The sequence below is a fragment of the Seriola lalandi genome, unplaced genomic scaffold (genome assembly GCF_002814215.2).
Source record: "Seriola lalandi dorsalis isolate HSWRI2012SDOR001 ecotype SW California unplaced genomic scaffold, Sedor1 jcf7180002053710, whole genome shotgun sequence".
Classification (NCBI taxonomy): domain Eukaryota; kingdom Metazoa; phylum Chordata; class Actinopteri; order Carangiformes; family Carangidae; genus Seriola; species Seriola lalandi.
Genome location: NW_019524263.1, coordinates 137,316 through 157,229, shown reverse-complemented (window position 1 = coordinate 157,229; position 19,914 = coordinate 137,316). Strand labels below are relative to the sequence as shown.

The following is a 19,914-nucleotide window of genomic DNA, read 5'->3' as shown; positions in this document are numbered from 1 at the left end:
ACTTGAATTGAACAAATGCTACCCTAATCTTTGTAAACGTTGTCACTCATTCATCAACTATGGACAGGTTGACAGTGAATTCAGAAAGTATTCAGACCCCTTCACTGTTTTCACATTTCATTATGTCACAGCCTTTTGCTAAAATATCATCAATCTACACTCAATACCCCATAACGACAAAGCAAAAACAGAATTTTTGAAATTTCTGGCAACTTATTAAAAAAGGAAAACTGAAGGTATCACATTGGCCTACAGGAAATATTCAGACCCCTTTCTATGACACTTGAAATTTTGCTCAGGTACCTCCCAATTCTCCCGATCATCTTTGAGATCTTGATTGCAGGCCACCTCTGGTAAATTCAATTGATCGAACATGATTTGGAAAGGCACACACCGGTGTAGATAAGGTCGCACAGCTGACAGTGCACATCAGAGTAAAAACCAAGCCGGGTGGAAGAAACTGCCTGCAGAGCTCAGAGACAGGGGACAGAGGAGGGCTACCAAAAAAGTCTGCTGCATTGAAGGTTCCCCAAGAGCACAGTGGCCTCCATAATTCTTAAATGGAAGAAGTTTCAAACAACCAGGACTCTTTGTAAAGATGGGCGCTGGGTCAAACTGAGCAAGCGGGGGAAAGGGGCGTTGAAAGCCCACTTGGAGTTTGCAAAAAAAAAGCACCTAAAGGACTCTCAAGACTGTGAGAAACAAGATTCTCTGGTCTGATGAAACTAAGATTGAACTGCTTGGCCTCAATTCTAAGTGGCATGTCTGGAGGAAACCAGGCACTGCTCACCACCTGCACAATATCATCCCAAAGGTGAAACAGCATCAGGCAGCATCAGGCAGCATCAGGCAGTGGGGGTGTTTTTCAGCAGCGGGGGCAGGGAGGATGGTCAGGGGAGAGGGGAAGCTGAACAGAGCAAAGTACAGGGATATCTTTAAAGAAAACCTGGTTTAGATTGCTCAAGACTTCAGACTGGACAATGACCCTAAGCACACAGCCAAGACAACGCACGAGTAGATTAGGGACAACTCTGTTGTCAAGCCAGAGGCTTGGAGGCAATGGAGCAACCTGAAAATGGCCGTCCATCAACAGTCCCCATCCAACCTGACAGAGCTTGGAGGGATCTGCAGAGAAAGATGGCAGAAAATCCCCCAAATCCAGGTGTTCACAGATGTAATCGCTGCCAAAGGTGCACACTGAGAACTAAGTCAAGGGATGAATACTGAATACTTATGTCAATGTGATATTTCAGTTTTTCTTGGTAAGAAATTTGCAAAAATTTCGAAAAATCTATTTTGGCTTTGTCATCATGGGTTATTGAATGTAGACTGATGAAGGTAAACATGAATTTAAATCATTTTAGCATATGGCTGCAATTTAACAAAATGTGTAAAAAATGAAGGGGTCTGAATACTTTCTGAATGCCCTGTATCTTAGATCACTGAGGACCATTTTTGGAAAAACATTTACCTAATTAGCAGCTTTTTGTTAGCCCGAGCTTACCGTTAGATAGGGACAAAGATGTAGCCTTTGGTTAGAAGATTCAAACAGATTTCACAGTTTGTTCTTATGATCTGTGCTAATTGGATATAGTCATATGAAGCCATCACTCTCAAAGCACCAGACCAATGCTTCCGTTCTTTGAAGAATTAATTTATTCATTAGAAAATCCAGTGTTGTGACACAAAGTCTAACAGGAATAACATTGTGTGTCTCTAAAGAATAGGGTCAAAAAATTATTTAACTGGAGAAATATAAATCATATTTGTCAGAATTACACTTTTTTTTATATGCCAATGCTTTTATCTCTTTATCCCAGTGTAAATGTGACAAGCTTCATAGTTAAGTTCTGCTCTGAGACTTTAACCATTAACAAGTACTGAGGATAAAACAAGTGTGAGGGCCAAAAAATCTCTCACACAAAGCTATTACATTTTTCAGTCATACCATCGTTGTTACATACGTATAAGCACGCTCAACAGTCTCTCCTCTGGTCACTGGATCACCTTGAAAATAACATAAATCAAATGAGGGAGAGAGATGTCTGTTGTGTGTTGAGTAAGTATTGACCAACAGGTGAAGCTAAAAGGTATATTGATATGTGTTAAACTTGTGCATGACTGGAATGAATTAATAAAAGAGAAGTTTAGTCAGAGCATTAATTAATGTTTCCGTCTTGTTTGTGTTTGTTTGCTCCCTTGGCATCTTTCTTACTGGACGATTTAGATCATCAGTGATGTAATCTGAAACCAAATGAGTCTCTCCTCTGCATCGCGTTAGTTAGCCCTGACTAAAAGAATACATAATGATAAGCATTGCATAGATTTACCACCTATGCAAATATCCGCTTTGCAACAGAGCTTTTCACCGCAAAGCTGCAGCACTAAAACTATGACTCACTCTGTCTCTGTGTGCGGCTTCCTGTGAAGATAAGTCATCCTGTTCACTGTCTGACAGTCTCTGCCCCACTCTTTAACCCCAGCCGACAGTCTACTGTTTCTGTCTATGCCGAATCCCTCGATGGATTCAGCCTGATTGATCGTAATGAGTTTGGGGAGCTCAAACATGGCTGGAACTGCGCTGGGAGCGGCCTTCTCTCTCCTCCTCTATGCCTCTGTTATACAAGGTAATCCTGGACCATGTGCGCTGTTGCTCATATGGTATAGCGGCAAAGATTGGGATATTCACCATGGGTTTCAAATGTGTATTGGCTTCTGGTGTGACAAGCTGTCTCAGTATAATGCTACAATTTTTATCAGCCTGCATCCCAGCAGGATTGCAGTTTGTATTATCAACTTCAAAGTGTAAGTGATTTTGTCTCCTCTACTTTTCTTGCTTCCAATACTGTATCTGATATGTTTAACAGGGCTCCCGGATGTTGAGAGGACCCGTTATGAAGTGACAGAGGCAGTGGTGGGCCAGAACATTACTTTACCCTGTACCGTAAAGAGCGATCCTCAACTCAAGATTGTCAATGTTGAATGGAGTAAGAAAAACACAAAGCTGGCTCTGTATAGTCAGCTTTATGGGGTCCATCTATTTTGGCCCAATGTCACTATACAGATTGAGAACGATACTGCAAACAAGTTGATGGGCTCCTATCTGCACCTTCCTGCGGTGAATGAATGGGACAGTGGCATCTACATTTGCGATATTGCAGCCTTTCCCTCTGGCTCCATCAGGAGGGAGACGGAGCTGAAGATCAAAGGTACGGCAAGTGCATGCAAAGTCACACCTGCAGACCTTAACCAGACTCTGCAGCACCTCACAGGATTTCATATTTGGAGAGACATGTACAGCAACTTTATAGTTTATTGTCCATTGCATATATTTCATGTTACTCCTGATTGCATCAGAGCGTTGCTTCTCTGCCAATCACGGCGGTTATTTACTTCTGAGCAAATGTATGTAATAATCGCAAGAACACATCTGAGAGCTTTGTTTGCCATGAAAAATTTATTTCCCTCTTCCCTCTGTTTGGCCCATTTCTTCTTCTCCTCATCAGTCACATAGTTGTCCACTGATGCAGGAAAAACATACCCTCACCTTCATTTCAGCTGAAAGCAAAGCGAAGGGATGTTGTTATCATAATAGGTGCAGAAGACAATTACGGGAGGTGTTGTTTATGTCAGTAATCTTTAGCAGGTATTATCCTCAGATGTCATTTTGTTGGTTTCATTTTACAGCAAATGCTGCACATGAGCAAGAATTTGTATTAATCCTCACATTTTCTCTCTGTCAGTTGTGGTTAAAGTAACGTGTGATGTGGACGGTGCTGTTGACGTCCGTAATGGAGAAAACGTGACAATTCGCTGCAGAGCCTCTGCTGATGCACAGTACAGGTGGACCAAGGTAACAGAAAGCAGAAAAAACAGTTCATCAGTATGTTTCTGCCAGTCCAGTGAATTTGATTTCAATGATTTTATTTGCTTATTCAATTAAACGTTCAGTGAGCGCCGAGATGATTTGATTACCTCTGACATCAAAACCTACATACACTGTGAGAGGTATCTACCGAATGTGCGACATAATCTTGTTTTTGCCCCAGAACAAGATGCCGGTGTCAGAGAGTGAATCTCTAGAGCTCTGGCGGGTGACCGACGCTCACGCAGGGGTTTATGCACTGACTGTCAACACAGGAAACCAGAGTCTGCATAAAGAGTTTACTGTCACCGTGCTAACAGCGACCACAAGCTTAAGCACAGGTGAGCTTCGTTTCCTCGCCACCGTCTCTCTCTTTGTGTCGTACTCAATTTCAGCATTTCCTCAGGGCTGGATTAACAATCTAGGAGAGGGGCCCAAGAGACTGAATGACTTAATAAACTGCACTGGACCAGAGAGCTCATTCTTGACTTTTGTCATTATACTGTAGCTCACTCAATTTAGATTTTTAATTAGCTGAAAGGAAAGGGAGAGATTCAAAGGATTTCAAATCTGCCAGGCATGTTATGAGAAAGTACCAGTAACTGAACAAATTGGGAACTACAAAACTTTAAAAAATGTTTTAAAAAAATCTTCAATTATTTGCTGCAAATCAATCGCCCCATGGGATTAGGTTGAATATGAGCTCAGCTGAGCTAAAACAGCATTCAGGGTTTTAAATGACAAAACAACCAAACTGAACTGCATGTGAATTTCAATATGTAACTAAAGAAAAAACAAAAAAAACAAAAGCCACACAGATGTCAGAAGTCATTTCCTGTTCTTCCTCTCTATCAGTTTCAAGCCACAAGAACAAAACTCCCCAAGCAGAGTCTCAGCAACAGCGTCTCTGAATCATGACATGGGGTGACAGCACAATCTGTTGGACAAAGAGGAGCAGTGCAGCCTTAATGAAGGTTTGCAAAGCAGTAGAGAAAAGCTTCCGTCTTAGATCACGTTGCATCGCAGCATTGGACTGTATTAAGCGCAATTCGATAGATTATTTATCAAATTGCAATTATTTATTATTAGATTAATGAAGGTTCTGCACAGGTGTATGTATGGGGGCACACATGGCAAAACAAAAAAGACTCACAATGGATTAATTGCACTTATTACTTATAATATATATACACCTTGCTGCTGAATTTTCAATTCATGCCCACACCTTTAGCTCAGGAATCTGTGTCCTTGACTTCACACTCCAGGATCTCCAATGAGCTTTTTTTTGCCTTATTTCACCTATTGATTATGCACAGAGTGCTCATAAATGCCAACCTGGCCCATGTTTTAATGATGTATCGCCGTGCACTGGGTATTTCAAAGTTTTGCAGTCCCTACTCTGTATTCAGCTTTTTAATCATAAAGTTCATCAAAGGAACAGTTCAACATTTTGGGAAACACAAAGTGTAAAAAAAAAAAAAAAGACAACTTATTTCTCTACAGGAGGTTATGTGCCAGGAGTGTTTCTTAGCTGGCAGCAGCAGGGCCTGCAGGAAGTTGCAGCTCATAACTCCCCGTGAAAGCACAATGTTTCTTTTTGTTCGGACTTAACAAACACAATGTCGACAGTCGACACGCGGTAGTGACCTCCAGAGTCGCTGGAAGGCAGATTTGGATAGGCCACAGCCCAGCTAGCTGTTTGCTCCTGTTTCCAGTTTTTGTGCTAAGCTACATTTTTACAGTACAGATTTTCTCATTTAACGCTTGGTAAGCAAGCAATTAAGTGTATTTACCTACATGTCCCAACTAGCTATTGACTTTTTAGTTCATTAATTAATGCCGCTAACAAGTACAAACTGATTGTTATTTGATGGATAGGCTACAGTTTGTTAGTTTTCCATGTAAGGTGTTTCTAACAAGTGACCACTTTGACCTCCAAGAAATTATGTTTTTGAGACTGCATCGACAACACGAACACAATACACTGAGTCTTTGCTGCATATTTACTGTGAAGTTCCCTGTTCTCCTACCTTCAGATCTCTCAACGGCGTCACCACAGCCAGTAACCGAAGGTGGTTTGATAGAACCTGCAGAGAGCAGCTTCACCACATACCCAACCACTGGGCTTTCAACCACCGACACCGACGTTACTTGGTCCACGAGCACGGGTACCGATGCCACCGATGATAATCCACGCCCCGGCAATGTTACGATCACAGCTGGAGAGAACATAACCTCTTTTATAAACGATACACATGTCAGTGTCACATCATCCCCTGCAACACCAACACATACTGAGCCTTTTCGCTTCCTCAACGCCACTACTTTACGTTATGGCAGTACAGTGTTCGCATCAACACAGGAAATGGCCATTGATGAAGTGACGAAGGAGTCAAACGGGACGGAGGAGTCCAGCACCACGGGAAACATTACTGAAAACTATGATGTAACTCCAAGACTAAGTACTGGAACTGGAGCAAACAGTCAAGGTAATGATTACTTAATATTTCAAGGATAAAATCCGTCACCACTTTCTGCCCTGCCACTCCAAAAAAAAGAAAAAAAAGTGGTGCACGATTTAAGATGGAGAGAAAAATCTTTTTAATGTTATCAGCAATAGGTTATACGACGCTTTACTGATCTTTCTCTGGCTGAAAGCCTGTATCTACATTCCTTTGTTGCCTGAAATTGGCTCTTTACTGATGCTCGCAGATTGTTTGGGGCATATCATTTGCTCCGGGGTCACTGCCAGCAGATTGGGTTTGTGTCTGTTGTAAACAACAGAAACGGTTTAAAAGCAGGAAATAACTACAAACAACCGAGCTAAATGCTCAACTGGCAAAACGCCTTACAAAAATACAAATGAGTATCAGCCACAGTTCACTTGCCCTCACCATCTGCATCTTCATGACATGTGGAGGCTTTTTCCCAGCCTCGGGCTACATGCCCTTTTGAGATAGAAACCTCATTAAAAGAGGTGTCATCTCCTGGGGTTGGAGTGCAACCAGCTCAAGGGGAGAACTGCAAGACACACTTTTCTGCCTCAAGGCAAAAAGTTTCACATTGTAGCTTTGCATTTTTTTTTTTTTTTTCTGCTGCCGGGTCTCACCACAGAAAGCTGATCAATATCTTAGGAACACATCTGTAGCTGTTGCTGTCCTCCAAAATGACACTCTTCTTCCCTCTGAACCGGCTTCTCAGATACCAAACGGAGTCACTTGGCTGCGTTAATCGTTGTTCCAATTCTGTTATTGATCGCTGTAGTTGGATTTCTCTACAGGAGACACCTCATAAAACAGAGGTAAAACTCAGCCCGCACACATTCAGGGTCACCCAGTGTGTGACCCTGAAGGAGAGGAAAATATTGATATCAGACTTATTTTCTGATAGATGCACATGATCTATAACATCCTTGTGCTTCCTGGGTACAGCAAACTTTCTAGCAATGTCTCAAGTCAATATTTGTGCTCTCACTCTCCCTTTCTCTCTCTCTCTGTCTGTGTAGGATGGCTCTACCGCCTCCATTCAAACCCCCTCCTCCTCCAGTCAAGTATACAGCTGCAGGACACCGTGAGATTTCGACACAGCCTTTCCCCACTGCACGCTGTAACTCGGTAATAGAACTTGAAAGATACGAAAAGAAAATCTATTAACATACGACGACTAATGATGATGGGTTGATAAATTATATGCATTGATTGTTTGGATATAGTGTTAGCTGTATCCTTTCTTGGTTACGTGCAGAAGTACAAGCTGTATTACTTTCAGTTGTGGTCAGTTTCAAGCTGCAGGAGGGCCAAGTGTACATTGTGGTTGGGTGGGGCTGCGTCTTAGCTATTGTGTATAAGGTGTTTTTGTTGTTTACCTCAAACAGAGGTTAAATATTTTTTTTATTGTAAATGTAACGTAATAAAATAAATGTAATAAGATTCAACATGAAGTTTCTAATAAATAATAAATCAAACAATAAAATCTGCTTAGTTTTGACTCAGTATTAACTCTGAACTATTACACTGCAGCTGCTTGTGTCATTTTCTTTTCTCTCCTATGACATTCTTGTAATATTGTACGGTATATCCGGTGTGCTTTTCTCATGCAGTCATTAGGATCTGAAGTCCCAGCTCTTACATCTGATGCAGCAGTAAACAAGCATTTTCGTTTGCATAGAAACATAACTACAAAAAAGCAGATTTACTCTCCACGTGTTTTTTTAAAGATCTGCTGCCTCTGCTGCTGTAAAGATGTAATTCTGGCATTCACCTGTACTGGGATTTCCTGCCTTGAAGCACAGTGACTTCCTCTACAGTAGCTGTTTAGTGCTGATGTGACAAATTGACAAAGGGCTTTATATCAAAGGCCACTGTTGTCCACAGCTACCACAGGGTGACAACGGAGTTTACAAAGCTGGGGCTGAAACCACAAACCACATGGGCTAAATGGCTATCAAATATAACAACCACTGGGTGACATTTAACACAGGCACACGTGCACACACGGGGGAAATGGGTATTAGAAATTTTAACAACACCGTTTTTCATAGTTTTTGAATATTTGCTGCTTTTATGGTGATTTATAATTCCTGAGGAGAACATTTCTCTGAAAATGTACTTTGAAAATAAAATACACTTGTAGTTTCTCAGTAGACATTTTTTTTCCCACACTGTACCAAGAAACCTTTCACAATTGCACTTTTTTCTGATTTTCCAACCACAGTGACAAAAACCACAATGTACGTTGTGTGTGAGAGGTTTATTTCTTGATGTACGTAGCTATGATAGCTATGACGTTTGTGCACACAGACAGTCCATGTAATGTATCAAGGTCTATGATACTGTACCCAAACCAAATCTACATGTTAAAACTTCCAGTTTACATGTATTTGAAAGTTTTTAAACAGCTAGCAAATGAACTGAATTAAAAGTTTCTGTGCCGACATTTTAAACATTTTCACATGTTTATATAAATATTAACTTCCAACAGTTGTTTATAAACCATTCTCATCTTAAGATAGCACCACGGTGACCTATTTGAAACTGTTTTGTATCTAGCAATGATATTGAGACCGGGTGCCTCAGAATGAGGTTACATAGTTTCCTGTTTGTAACTGAAGAGCAGCCAGTTTTCAAAGCGCTGCGATAAGAGAGGTAACTACAGCGAAGTAAAAATAGACTACAATGGAGCACACCTCACTGACTAAACACAGTGATGCCCTGTAGCCTGAGAGCAACCGTGTCAGACAGACAACCCGTTTTGTTCAAGTCGGCTGGAATATGACACACGGTAGGATCAGAGCAACTTCTAAAATTATATTTAGATTTTCAAACTCATATCTAATATTTCTACCATGTACATATCTGTGTAAATATTGTCTGTATCACTTAATATAAATATACAAAAACAGAAAAAGCTAAATCATTTCTAAAGCACATGTCACAAATATGGCAGAACAAAAGGTGGAAGTAAAGAGTGGACGATTACAACAGAAAAAACAATGAATTGATAATCCTACTTTTTATGTACTTAACGGTTTATTGCTCTGTTTAGCGTAGTTTAGCGTCCACATGTAAACTCGTTTTATTTTGTCACAATACATATGTTCATCATGTGCAGCACATTTGATTTCCTGAAGCACTTGTGACACTTTTTAACCAAATTATTTTACTTACACAGAAACTATCACACGTTCACGCTAAAGCTGCTGTTACAGAAGGAAGAATTCATTTCCTGTGAAATGTGTCAGTATTTTTGAGTTGTAACTGGTAAAATACACATTTTCTTGAAGATAATATTTTTACTACTCAATTGCGTTTTCTAAACTTTTTTTTTTCTTTTTCCAAAAAACATATAGATGTTCTATATACAGTAGCACAAGGTAGATCAACTCGTAGTATACACTATATACAATATCATTTTAGAATAACCGCCATCACATATTTAATAGTGCAACTTTCTCTGTTTTGCCCTCAGTTTCTCATCTCTACAGGTAAGGGACTGGGATTGTCTCGTATTGCTGAAGCAACTTACTTGTTTTTCACAAGCGATGACACATTTTTAAAAATGTTTCATCTTTTATGTTAGTCATCGAGACGCACAGGTGGAAATTCCAAACTGATAAAAGCTGACTGATTCCCTCGGACAGATGTGTAAAAGGTTTGTGGTGTTAATAGTCAGTTTGCGTTTCTCTTTTTAGTGTGTCAGACTGAACTGGTGGGTCTGCTGCTGTTATTTCTGGCCTTGTTGATGTCTATGTGTCTCAATCTGTTCTTCTGCATCAGACGAAGAGCCTATTTTTGCAGAGGTATGATTATGTGTAAAGTTTGGGGGGGGGTGGCATATTGTTTTTTTTACAAGGACACCAAGACATTCTATAAATTGCTATATATTTTGTTTATACAGACAAAGGCAATTGCTGTTACCCACAGAAATATGAAGGAGGAGGGTATGCTTTTTATCTTCTTTTTTTAAATTAGGCAAAAACACGTGCACGTCCGCCCATTATTATTCAGTCCAATGCATTTTAATCTGTAATAAGTAATAACCGTTATTCCAATATTTCAATTTTATTTTTGTTTGAAGCCTTTCACCGGATGAAGGCCATTATTTTCATGATCTCAATCATCACGAGCAGCAGGAAAATCCCCACAATGATCATGAGCAACAGGAAAATCCAATCTATGGCAACATCAGCACAGACAGAAGAGGTGAGTGCAGGCCTGCCGTTTATAGTAAATAACGCCATTTTGCTGAGCATGCCACTGTATTACTCAGTCGATCACAAAAAATGAGATAAGATAAATACGATCAGATTATATGTATTAATCCCATGGAGGGGAATTCACATCATCACAGCAGCAGCGCAGACGAGGTATCAAGCGTAGTTAAAAGAAAAATATTTACATCAGTGTATTCACATGAGGTGTAGTATTGCATGTGTGAAGTGTAAAAAAAAAGTTGCATGAATCACAAGAAATGTAGCCCATGTAGTATTTGACATGTTTAGTTTTTTTTTTTTATATATATATATAATTGTTTCTTTTTTCTGTATTTGTAGACACTATATTGCCGTGTGGCCAAGTTATAGAATCATTAAAAGTGAATGAAAATACATTTGAATCAATTGCATGCAGTTCACACATGAGCTAAATGCATAAATAAAAGCATTTACTATAGTTTAAAGTCATTTTGAATATTTAGCTGCACTGTTTGTTGAAGTCAAGTCACGTAGAGCTTTACCGTCATCGTTCTCCTTGGACCGTATGGTGCAACAGAGAGGGCTGCGTGCAGGGGGATATACATATGCACCATACGTATTACACTGTCATACCATACACTTACGACCTACTATATATACTGTGGTAAAAAAAACGATGTGCTGAATATAAATATACTTTACAGATGTAAATATAATGTAAAGATATAAATTTAGTGTAATACCATAGGTATGGTGTAAACATTGTAACGGCATGTGAATCGCATGAAGGCAATGAGGATCTTGTGCAATTAGGCAATATGCAAATTGTCCAACTGTCCTGTTGGTTGTAATTTATTCAGTCGTAGCATTTACAAGTTTATATTATTCTCTTTTGAAATTAATGTAATTTATATTTTCTTAATTAGTAGAATGTAAATGTGCCAAATCATGTGTTTCACTTCAGGTTCAGGTCGTGTAGAGGTTTGCTATGAGATGATGACCATGCATCGTTTGAAGGTGATTGCTACAATTTCATTACCACATTACTATTTCTCTCAGAGTTTGTTTCCATGGATTTAGTTCTTACGTAAGTCTCACATCGTTTTCTTTACGTGATGTTGCTGCATAAAGTGTTAGTGTATGTTAGTTTATGTTACATTTGATAGCATGTGTAGGGACCTAGCTTTGCATTTCCAATTAGGAGGATTAAATGTAGTAAATATAATATGCGCTTGAAGGTAACGAGCAATAATGGGTTGTTGTTTTCAGTCACTTGTTTTCATTATAGTCATATGCTAAACCACATGTTTGAACGCCTTTGGTTTATACTGCTATTTTGGTATATGTTGCGATGTATGTATATTTAGTATATGTGTTCAGTTTAAAATGAACGAAAATATATGACATGTAGCCTATTTTATGTAATAAAAAAAAAAAACCCATGCAGACCAGTTTAACCCATGCTGACAGATTTGCTTTCAAAACGGAAAGCAGCAAACACCATAGACACATTGTGGTCAATAAAACTGTGAACCAATGAACACAACTAAGCACGAAATGTTCTAAAAATAAACATGTCTATGAGAAATATTTGAGAACCTGCAAGATATTTCATTTAAACTGGGGTACAGTGCTGCAGCACATAAAAACTTCAACAAATTATACTTTACCCACCGTTTTTTGTCTCTTATGTCTGAAACCAGCCTTTAGAGCCTGACCTCAATTACGCCTCCCTTGATCTGAAGTTGGCAAAAAAACGTAAGAAGAAGCATCGTCATCAGCAAGACCAGACTCAGAGCCGAAGCAACCGTAAGGATCAGCTGCCTGTTCAACTCACACCGCCCGGGAATTCTTTCTTGGAGGTGGAAGGAGACGTGGACGCTCACCTTCCCTCCAGAGACACCAGCACCATGGTCTCACACAGTAGCATCTACCTGAACAGTCAACAGATAGCCCAAGAGACAGAGGAGATGGAAAGAGAGAGGGGCATAAACATGGAGAGGGAGATCATGGGATGGGAGGGGGTGAAAATGCGGGAGGATGAGGGAATTAGAGAATGGAAAGGAGAGAAAGAGGGTGAGGAAGGAAAAGATAGACAAGGTGTTGGTAATGGGACTGTGTGTGCACAGCTTTCAGAGTTGCAGGCTACTCAGAATGACACAGATCAATAAGCACATATCACATTAATACTTGCTGTTTCAAACTGTTCAGAACGTGATTCTAGGTCACCTGGAAATGCGAAATAAAGATATTATCTATTACTGTCTACAAGAATGAAAAGTATCTGATCTTCAGTATTCACACAGTTGAGCAATTTCCTCTTTGATGCAAACAAGCTACCTCTACCTCTCGAACTAAATGTAGAGGACATAAAGAGAAAAGGAAACACGGTGTGTGACATTTAGAGGTCAAGGGGCCACGTGGAAATTTTCAGTTTTTGTTGCGAAAGACAAGGAAAACACTGAATCGTCAAAGGACAAGGATGATCTTTAACTGTTTCACTGATGTCTCACAGTCATATATATATATAGAAAGGTGTGGAAAAAAATCGTACATGTTTTCCATGCTGTAGGCACTGGCCAAGCTTCAAGACAATGTTTTCTTGAATGAATGAGCTTGTCTATACAAATGTGAATCTGCTTTTAAAATCACGTTATGACTCGAGATGAAGCTAATATGAAGATAAAAATGAAAGGCAAGACAGTAAAAAGGGGAAATGAGATTATGACCGCCGACCCGTCCACAGGCCCATTAGAAGGATCTGAACTGTTCTGACGGAGTAAACGCTTAAACATTTGTCAATATAGATTATTAAATACATTAATATCTACCAGCATTGTGTACAAATGGAGCATGGTGACTGCCTACAGGTCAGATTCTCACTCCATTCCTCCGTTATTTATATTCCTTTAGTCCGTAAGGCTCCACAGATCACAAAAATCAAAAGGGTTCCTTATAAAAATCATTCCAAAGCAGACAACTAGCGATTTGTAACTGCTGCTCTTCCCTCACTTCTTTCTCTCTCTCTCAGTCCGGCTCCATCTGCAGCTGTTAGCAGGTCTGCTATTGTGTTAGCTTTCTGGCTACAAAATTGAAGCCTCCCTGTAAAGGTCCAATCAGATTTCACTTCAGGAGGGTCGGGGTACATCCATAGGGAAGACGCAAGACTTAAGACGTGTTGTACAGTATGTTTTCTATAATTTTATATTAAATAGTTAAAGCTCATTTCTCCCAGTTTCCCTTTTAGAGAGGTTTATGGGCGCCAGTGAAAAGATGAACTATAAGGCCTACTAAACTAAACTTTTAGGCCAAGGGGCCTTGAAGCTTCACACAGCAGTTTTTGACAAGATGTGGAAGTATTGTGGAGGTTTTCTCAATGTTCTTGCATAAAGTATATCCTGTTGGTAGTTATAATATTACTTTTTTTTTTTTAACAGGAGAGGACTGAAAAATACTTTTTTTTTTTTCTTTTTTTTTTTAAATACCATGTATGAGCTGCTGTAGTTTAGGTTGGGTTGTAGTCACATGCAAAACAAGCACATTTTCAGAAACCTTTCAGTTCTTCTGTTATAAGCGTATTACATTTACATATGCAAATGATTGCGAATTAGGTTTAAAACAGGTGGGTTCTAAGAGGATAATGTCACTTTATTTTCCACGTGGGTATATTGTTATGTAACCGTCACCCAAAGAGGATTTTCCACATGAAACTTGTGATAATAGTCATTACCTTTATAATCTATTGTGCTGAAGATTTAATGCGCCATCTGCTTAAATGACTGTCCCTCTCTATAATCCCTACTTGGGAATGATAATTTACTGCCCTGCTATCTTCTGAGGGAACTGAGCTCTGATATGACCTCAGCAGTCAGAGGCCCGCAGCACACTAACCATTTGTTGACAGTTTTTCAATAGATGACCGTGGCCTACTTTCCCTCTATGGATTCATTTTTGGCCTCAGGAGTTTTGGATCAAACTGTTGCAGACACACAGGGAAGCTACACAAAAAGACAAATCACAGGCCACTATTAGTAACTGTGTATGCAATCAATACATATATACAGTGTGTACCCATCGCTACATGACATTGGATTGCACAGGATATTTCCTTGATTGCTTTGGTTGACATAATAATAGGGAGACTCACACAGCACTGAAGCTTTTCAGGTTTCTTCCAGTGGCAGATGGTGGATTACAGATAACGTTTTTACAAATTTACATATTGGACATGTTGCAGTGAACGCTAGCAGTAAAATATTAACGGCCAAATCATTTGTTTTACAACTAAATATCCAACCTTTCAGTGCAGTATCTATGTCATCACAAACATTTAACTGAAACCAGTCTTTTCCTAACTAGAGTGCTAAACCAACCACAGACAGTGGATGCGATGCCCTGGTCTCTAGAGTGACTCTTGTGTGCTTTGTACTGACATCATTCACCCCAACCAGCTTCTTGTGAATCTGCTAATAAACATAGTTTTTCATTCAACAAAAAAAAAAAATATTGCCTCAGAACGTAATCCAGCTGGTGATTAAGTTATCTGATGCAGTTTAGTTGTACAGAAAAGTAAAGTATATGACACAATGTTGCATCAGTTTGTTAATAGAAACATTAATGAGTGCTGTCACAATTATGTTTCCTTCAAAACATATTTGTTGTAGCAATTTAGTTGTATATAAACATAAGAGTTGTATAGACAGAGTTGTATCAGGTGACTGACAAACAGCGGATATCAACAACTGTACAGTATGCGTGTATCGTTTGACTCATTTGAGATGTGACTTAATGACTTTCACTGAAACAAACACTTTCACATGTCTCACATGCACAATTTATTTTCAAACGTTCATTTGCATATTCCAGAACACCTCTGTGTGACGTCACTGACAGGAGCACATTCCGTGTTCTATACGTCACACCTAAAGAACACGCCGGGAGACACGTTTCAGCATACAACTGTTGGATCTACGTTCAATCGTCGTGTTAGTGAAGTTAGTTAAATTGTTCGTGAAGTTATCGTATTCGAAACTTCTGGAGAATCTTCATGGATAAAGCACCTGGAAGGAAGATTAAGAATCGCCGCTGTCAGGCTCTCAGGGGAGATAAAGGTAAGTGAGAAATGACTGTTGGTGAGCCCTTTTTCTCATGCTGAAAGGTTATTAAAAAAGAAAAAAAAGACAATTTCAAAAAGTTAGCCTCTACAATTCACAACAAATTGATTTTCCAATGTTTCACTGTGTTTTTCCTCATTTACAGAGAGCAGCAGCAGCAGCAGCAGCAGCAGCACTCAACAAAATGCATCACCTGCAATGGATAGCAGGACTCAGAGACCTAAGAGGAAGGCCAGTCCTGAAAAGGAGACCCAAAGAAAAAGGAGAAGGGCCTCTGAGATGGCTGAACCCTGTGGCAGCAATAAAGAGGATGGCATCGTGAGGAGAGGGAAGAGGAAAGTAATGGATGACGGAGAGGGGCCATCAAAGCAGCAGCAGAAGAAGAAGAAGATGCCAGTATTCTACCTTCTCAAAAACAACGAGGACTCGGCCTCCACCTCAGTGGACACTGGTAAACCTAACCTGATCATGTGAAATTACAGTTGGGAGTGTGTTTTTTCTTTGAAGATTCCACAATGACAACACATGCACATTTTAAAACACATACATACAGATGCATAGAATATAGAGTAAAGTATTTATTTGTGCAGCTTGTTTTAGTTTTTTTTCTGTCCATATTTTGAGATATTTGTCGCTGAGTTTTTTGCACCTTGTTGTAGATGAGCAGACTTTCATATTTGTCATTTAGGTTGGAGGATTTTATTGTCCAACAAGCTGATGTTCCTCTGGGTGTTTTTCTCTTCTGCAGAGAGCAGCGACCCTTTAGAAGGCTGCAGTACATTTGTGAGCAAGAAAAGCGTTAAGAGAAAGGCCACCGCTGAAGGAGAAGGACAAAGGAAGAAGAGGAGACTGGACCCCAAGGAGACAAAGAAGGAGGTGGAGGAGTCAGTAGACGCCCAGAGAGGTAAGTAGGAAGTCATTAATGTAGAGTTTGACTTTGTGTTAAGGTGGGGTTTAAAACGAGGATTTACATCAGGTGTAACATCGGAGGGATTCATATTTGAGCTTGAATAATTAATGTTCTTCACAATTGTATTAAAACAAAATATGTGTGTTTGTGTTTAGCTCAATTTAAGGCCAAATACAAACAGCAGAAACAGCTCGGTGAAGGTGGATGTGGGTCTGTGTTTGCTGGCTACCGCAAAGCAGATCATTTACCAGTAAGTGATACACACACATTCTCATGTACACACAAACACACACACACCATATGGTCATAATGTGCTAACCAAAGTGCTGTTTGTGTCTTGTAGGTAGCTATCAAACACATACCAAAAAACAAGGTGTTTTGTAAGGAAACGGTGAGTAAACACAGACTGTTGTTGAAATGTGCTGCATTCATCAACACCCTCACTAACTGAATGTAGTGGGAATGAATTATAGTCATCTATGGAGCATCTCTCCCTCATCCTCTATCCTGTTGTTATGTTTCAGGACCAGAATGGGAACGAGCTGTCTGTGGAGGTGGCTGTCATGTTGAAGCTCTCTGCTGAAACGCCTGGATCAGTGGGGACGTCAGCGCCTGTGTCTCTACTGGACTGGTATGACCTGGGCCAGAAGCTCATCCTGGTGCTGGAAAGACCAGTCCCCTGCGAGGACCTCTTCACGTACCTGGAGGTCAAACGAGGCACTATTCAGGAGGAGGAGGCCAAGGTAAGCTACTGGAGGATCTTATGTGTAGGACGGCAGTTGTGGTCAGCTTTGAATCACAACAGCTAACACAGAGTCACCATGTCTCTCCGTCTGTCTCTCTCTCAGGTCATAGTGAAACAGCTACTTCAAGCAGCAACCGAACTGGAGAATCAGCGCATCTTTCACCGGGACATCAAACTTGAAAACATCCTCATTGAGACGGGCTCAGACGTCCCGCGTGTTCGCCTCATCGACTTTGGACTCAGCTGTTTCTTCAAGAAAAGATCGGTTTTTCAAGATTTCTATGGTAAGATGTCTGGCTTCCACTACTGCTCCTCAATAATTCACTGGTCTGTAACGTTTAATCAAAGCTTCTCCTCCTACTCATCCTCTTATTATTGTGTGTGTGTGTCTTCTAGGTACCTGTGATCACATCCCTCCAGAGTATTACAGTCATTTTACCTACAGCGCCAGCCCCACCACAGTGTGGCAAGTAGGAGTGGTCCTGTTCGAAATGTTCCACAGACGAGAACGTTTCGAGACCAGAAAGTTCCTGACAAAGAAGCTGAAAATCAACAAACAACTGTCCGAGAGTAAGAAAAACACACTTAGACACAAACCTGTAAGCAGACACACATCCGTTCACTCTGATGGACGACTGGAGCCGTCACCTTCATCATCTAACCCCCACCCTGCATCTTTCTCTCCAGATTGCCAGGATTTCTTGAAAATGTGTTTGACCAAACTCCCAGCGCGTCGCCCGACCCTGGAGCAGCTCCAGCTTCACCCCTGGCTCAGATAAACCCCCCCCACACACACACACACACACACACACACACACACACACACACACTTCAAATTATTCAGACCATACACACCATACCACAGGTAAGTGCCAGTCTTATGGATCATTAATGGATAATTACAAATGCCTTTCTCTCTTTTACAGCAAGGATGATGCAACGACATCCTTTAATTGGACATTAATTGGACTTTAATCTGACTTTAATAGGCTTTATTTAACTGGTCTATATCAGACTTCTTACATAACATTTTTCCAATGCAGTTCCTGTAGCACCCCCAGCCGTCCGTGGAGAGGGGATCTCTCTTTGAATTGCCTCTCCCGAGGTTTCTTCCCATCTTCCCTCTAGCCTCGGGATTTTGGGGAGTTTTTCCTCGTCTTCTTAGAGAGCTTGGGCTGGGTCAGGACCTGCTGCTGATATAGACCCGCGGAACCCAATCAGCCATTATGTTCGGACACTATCTCACTTATACCACGGCCGCTAAAAATATCAGTCGTTCTCAGAGCACGCTTTGTTTAATGATAATGATCGAACATTCAGGAATGAATCAGACTGAGATAGGAAACAAGTATAGGATGTGGTCTGGCCAACCACAACATAACATTGGTTTCAATTTTTCAACATTTTTAATGTTTTTAAAGAGAATTTATTTTTTATTTATTTATAATTTATTTTTTGTATTTAAAACTCGCTCTCTCCGTCTCTCGCTCTGACTCTCTCTCTCAGTCTGTTTGTCTGTCTCTTACTCTCTCTCTCTCTGTCCGTCTCTCTCTCTCTGTCTCTCAGTATCTCTCTGTCTGTCTGCCTGCCTGCCTATCTACTTTCCTGTGTGTGTGTGAGTGTGAGTATGTCTGTCTGTCTGCCTCTGTCTGTCCTTCTGCTGGCTTGTTTCAACATTTTTAATGTTTTTAAAGAGAATTTATTTTTTTAGATTTTATTTATTTTTATTTATAATTTATTTTTTATATTTAAAACATTCAAAAACATTATTTATATTTTCTATTATATTTTTTCACCAAAATTATACTTGGGGTGGGACTGCTCTCGGTCTGTGTCTGTCTCTCTGTCTCTCTCTGTCAGTTTCTCTCTCTGCCTGTTTCTCTGTCTCTCGCTCTGACTCTCTCTCTCAGTCTGTTTGTCTGTCTCTCGCTCTCTCTCTCTGTCCGTCTCTCTCTCTCTGTCTCTCAGTATCTCTCTCTCTGTCTGTCTGTCTGTCTGTCTGTCTGTCTGTCTGTCTGCCTGTCTGTCTGCCTGTCTGTCTGCCTGCCTGTCTGTCTGCCTGTCTGTCTGCCTGTCTACTTTCCTGTGTGAGTGTGAGTATGTCTGTCTGTCTGCCTCTGTCTGTCTGTCCTTCTGCTGGCCTGTTTCAACATTTTTAATGTTTTTAAAGAGAATTTATTTTTTATATTTTATTTATAATTTATTTTTTATATTTAAAACATTATTTATATTTTCTATTATATTTTTTCACCAAAATTATACTTGGGGTGGGACTGCTCTCGGTCTGTGTCTGTCTCTCTGTCTCTCTCTCTCAGTCTTTCTCTCTGTCAGTTTCTCTCTCTGCCTGTCTCTCTGTCTCTCGCTCTGACTCTCTCTCAGTCTGTTTGTCTGTCTCTCGCTCTCTCTCTCTCTGTCCGTCTCTCTCTCTCTGTCTCTCAGTATATCTCTGCCTGCCTGTCTGTTTGTCTGTCTGCCTATCTACTTTCCTGTGTGAGTGTGTCTGTCTGTCTCTGTCTGTCCTTCTGCTGGCCTGTTTCAACATTTTTAATGTTTTTAAAGAGAATTTATTTTTTATATTTTATTTATTTA

At 40.2% G+C, this 19,914-nt stretch overlaps 3 protein-coding genes across 3 annotated transcripts; all 3 read left to right on the top strand.

Annotated features, from left to right (window-relative positions):
- The first annotated feature begins 2,466 nt into the window (after window positions 1-2,466).
- LOC111651621 (uncharacterized) lies at window positions 2,467-7,837 on the top strand. The gene is made up of 7 exons (XM_023401615.2): window positions 2,467-2,627; window positions 2,868-3,209; window positions 3,744-3,853; window positions 4,050-4,206; window positions 5,902-6,354; window positions 7,067-7,166; window positions 7,371-7,837. The coding sequence occupies exons 1-7, from the start codon at window positions 2,546-2,548 to the stop codon at window positions 7,516-7,518; spliced, it is 1,392 nt and encodes a 463-aa protein (XP_023257383.1). The 5' UTR covers window positions 2,467-2,545; the 3' UTR covers window positions 7,519-7,837.
- A 1,162-nt stretch (window positions 7,838-8,999) lies between these two features.
- LOC111651619 (uncharacterized) lies at window positions 9,000-12,836 on the top strand. Its single transcript, XM_023401613.2, has 6 exons — window positions 9,000-9,145; window positions 10,056-10,163; window positions 10,262-10,304; window positions 10,442-10,566; window positions 11,521-11,573; window positions 12,260-12,836. The coding sequence occupies exons 1-6, from the start codon at window positions 9,136-9,138 to the stop codon at window positions 12,725-12,727; spliced, it is 807 nt and encodes a 268-aa protein (XP_023257381.1). The 5' UTR covers window positions 9,000-9,135; the 3' UTR covers window positions 12,728-12,836.
- A 1,190-nt stretch (window positions 12,837-14,026) lies between these two features.
- LOC111651627 (serine/threonine-protein kinase pim-1-like) lies at window positions 14,027-19,848 on the top strand. Its single transcript, XM_023401621.2, has 9 exons — window positions 14,027-15,671; window positions 15,829-16,121; window positions 16,419-16,574; window positions 16,736-16,830; window positions 16,924-16,971; window positions 17,105-17,323; window positions 17,429-17,609; window positions 17,722-17,895; window positions 18,013-19,848. The coding sequence occupies exons 1-9, from the start codon at window positions 15,604-15,606 to the stop codon at window positions 18,102-18,104; spliced, it is 1,326 nt and encodes a 441-aa protein (XP_023257389.2). The 5' UTR covers window positions 14,027-15,603; the 3' UTR covers window positions 18,105-19,848.
- The last annotated feature ends 66 nt before the right edge of the window (window positions 19,849-19,914 follow it).

Coding starts and splice junctions, on each gene's coding strand:
- LOC111651621 (XM_023401615.2), top strand. CDS start 2,546: ATGAGTTTGGGGAGCTCAAACATGGCTGGAACTGCGCTGGGAGCGGCC. Junction 4,207..5,901: donor GACCACAAGCTTAAGCACAG/GTGAGCTTCGTT, acceptor TCCTACCTTCAG/ATCTCTCAACGGCGTCACCA. Junction 6,355..7,066: donor AACTGGAGCAAACAGTCAAG/GTAATGATTACT, acceptor CCGGCTTCTCAG/ATACCAAACGGAGTCACTTG.
- LOC111651619 (XM_023401613.2), top strand. Junction 10,164..10,261: donor AAGAGCCTATTTTTGCAGAG/GTATGATTATGT, acceptor TTGTTTATACAG/ACAAAGGCAATTGCTGTTAC. Junction 11,574..12,259: donor TGACCATGCATCGTTTGAAG/GTGATTGCTACA, acceptor GTCTGAAACCAG/CCTTTAGAGCCTGACCTCAA.
- LOC111651627 (XM_023401621.2), top strand. CDS start 15,604: ATGGATAAAGCACCTGGAAGGAAGATTAAGAATCGCCGCTGTCAGGCT. Junction 15,672..15,828: donor CTCAGGGGAGATAAAGGTAA/GTGAGAAATGAC, acceptor GAGCAGCAGCAG/CAGCAGCAGCAGCAGCACTC. Junction 17,896..18,012: donor CAACAAACAACTGTCCGAGA/GTAAGAAAAACA, acceptor CTTTCTCTCCAG/ATTGCCAGGATTTCTTGAAA.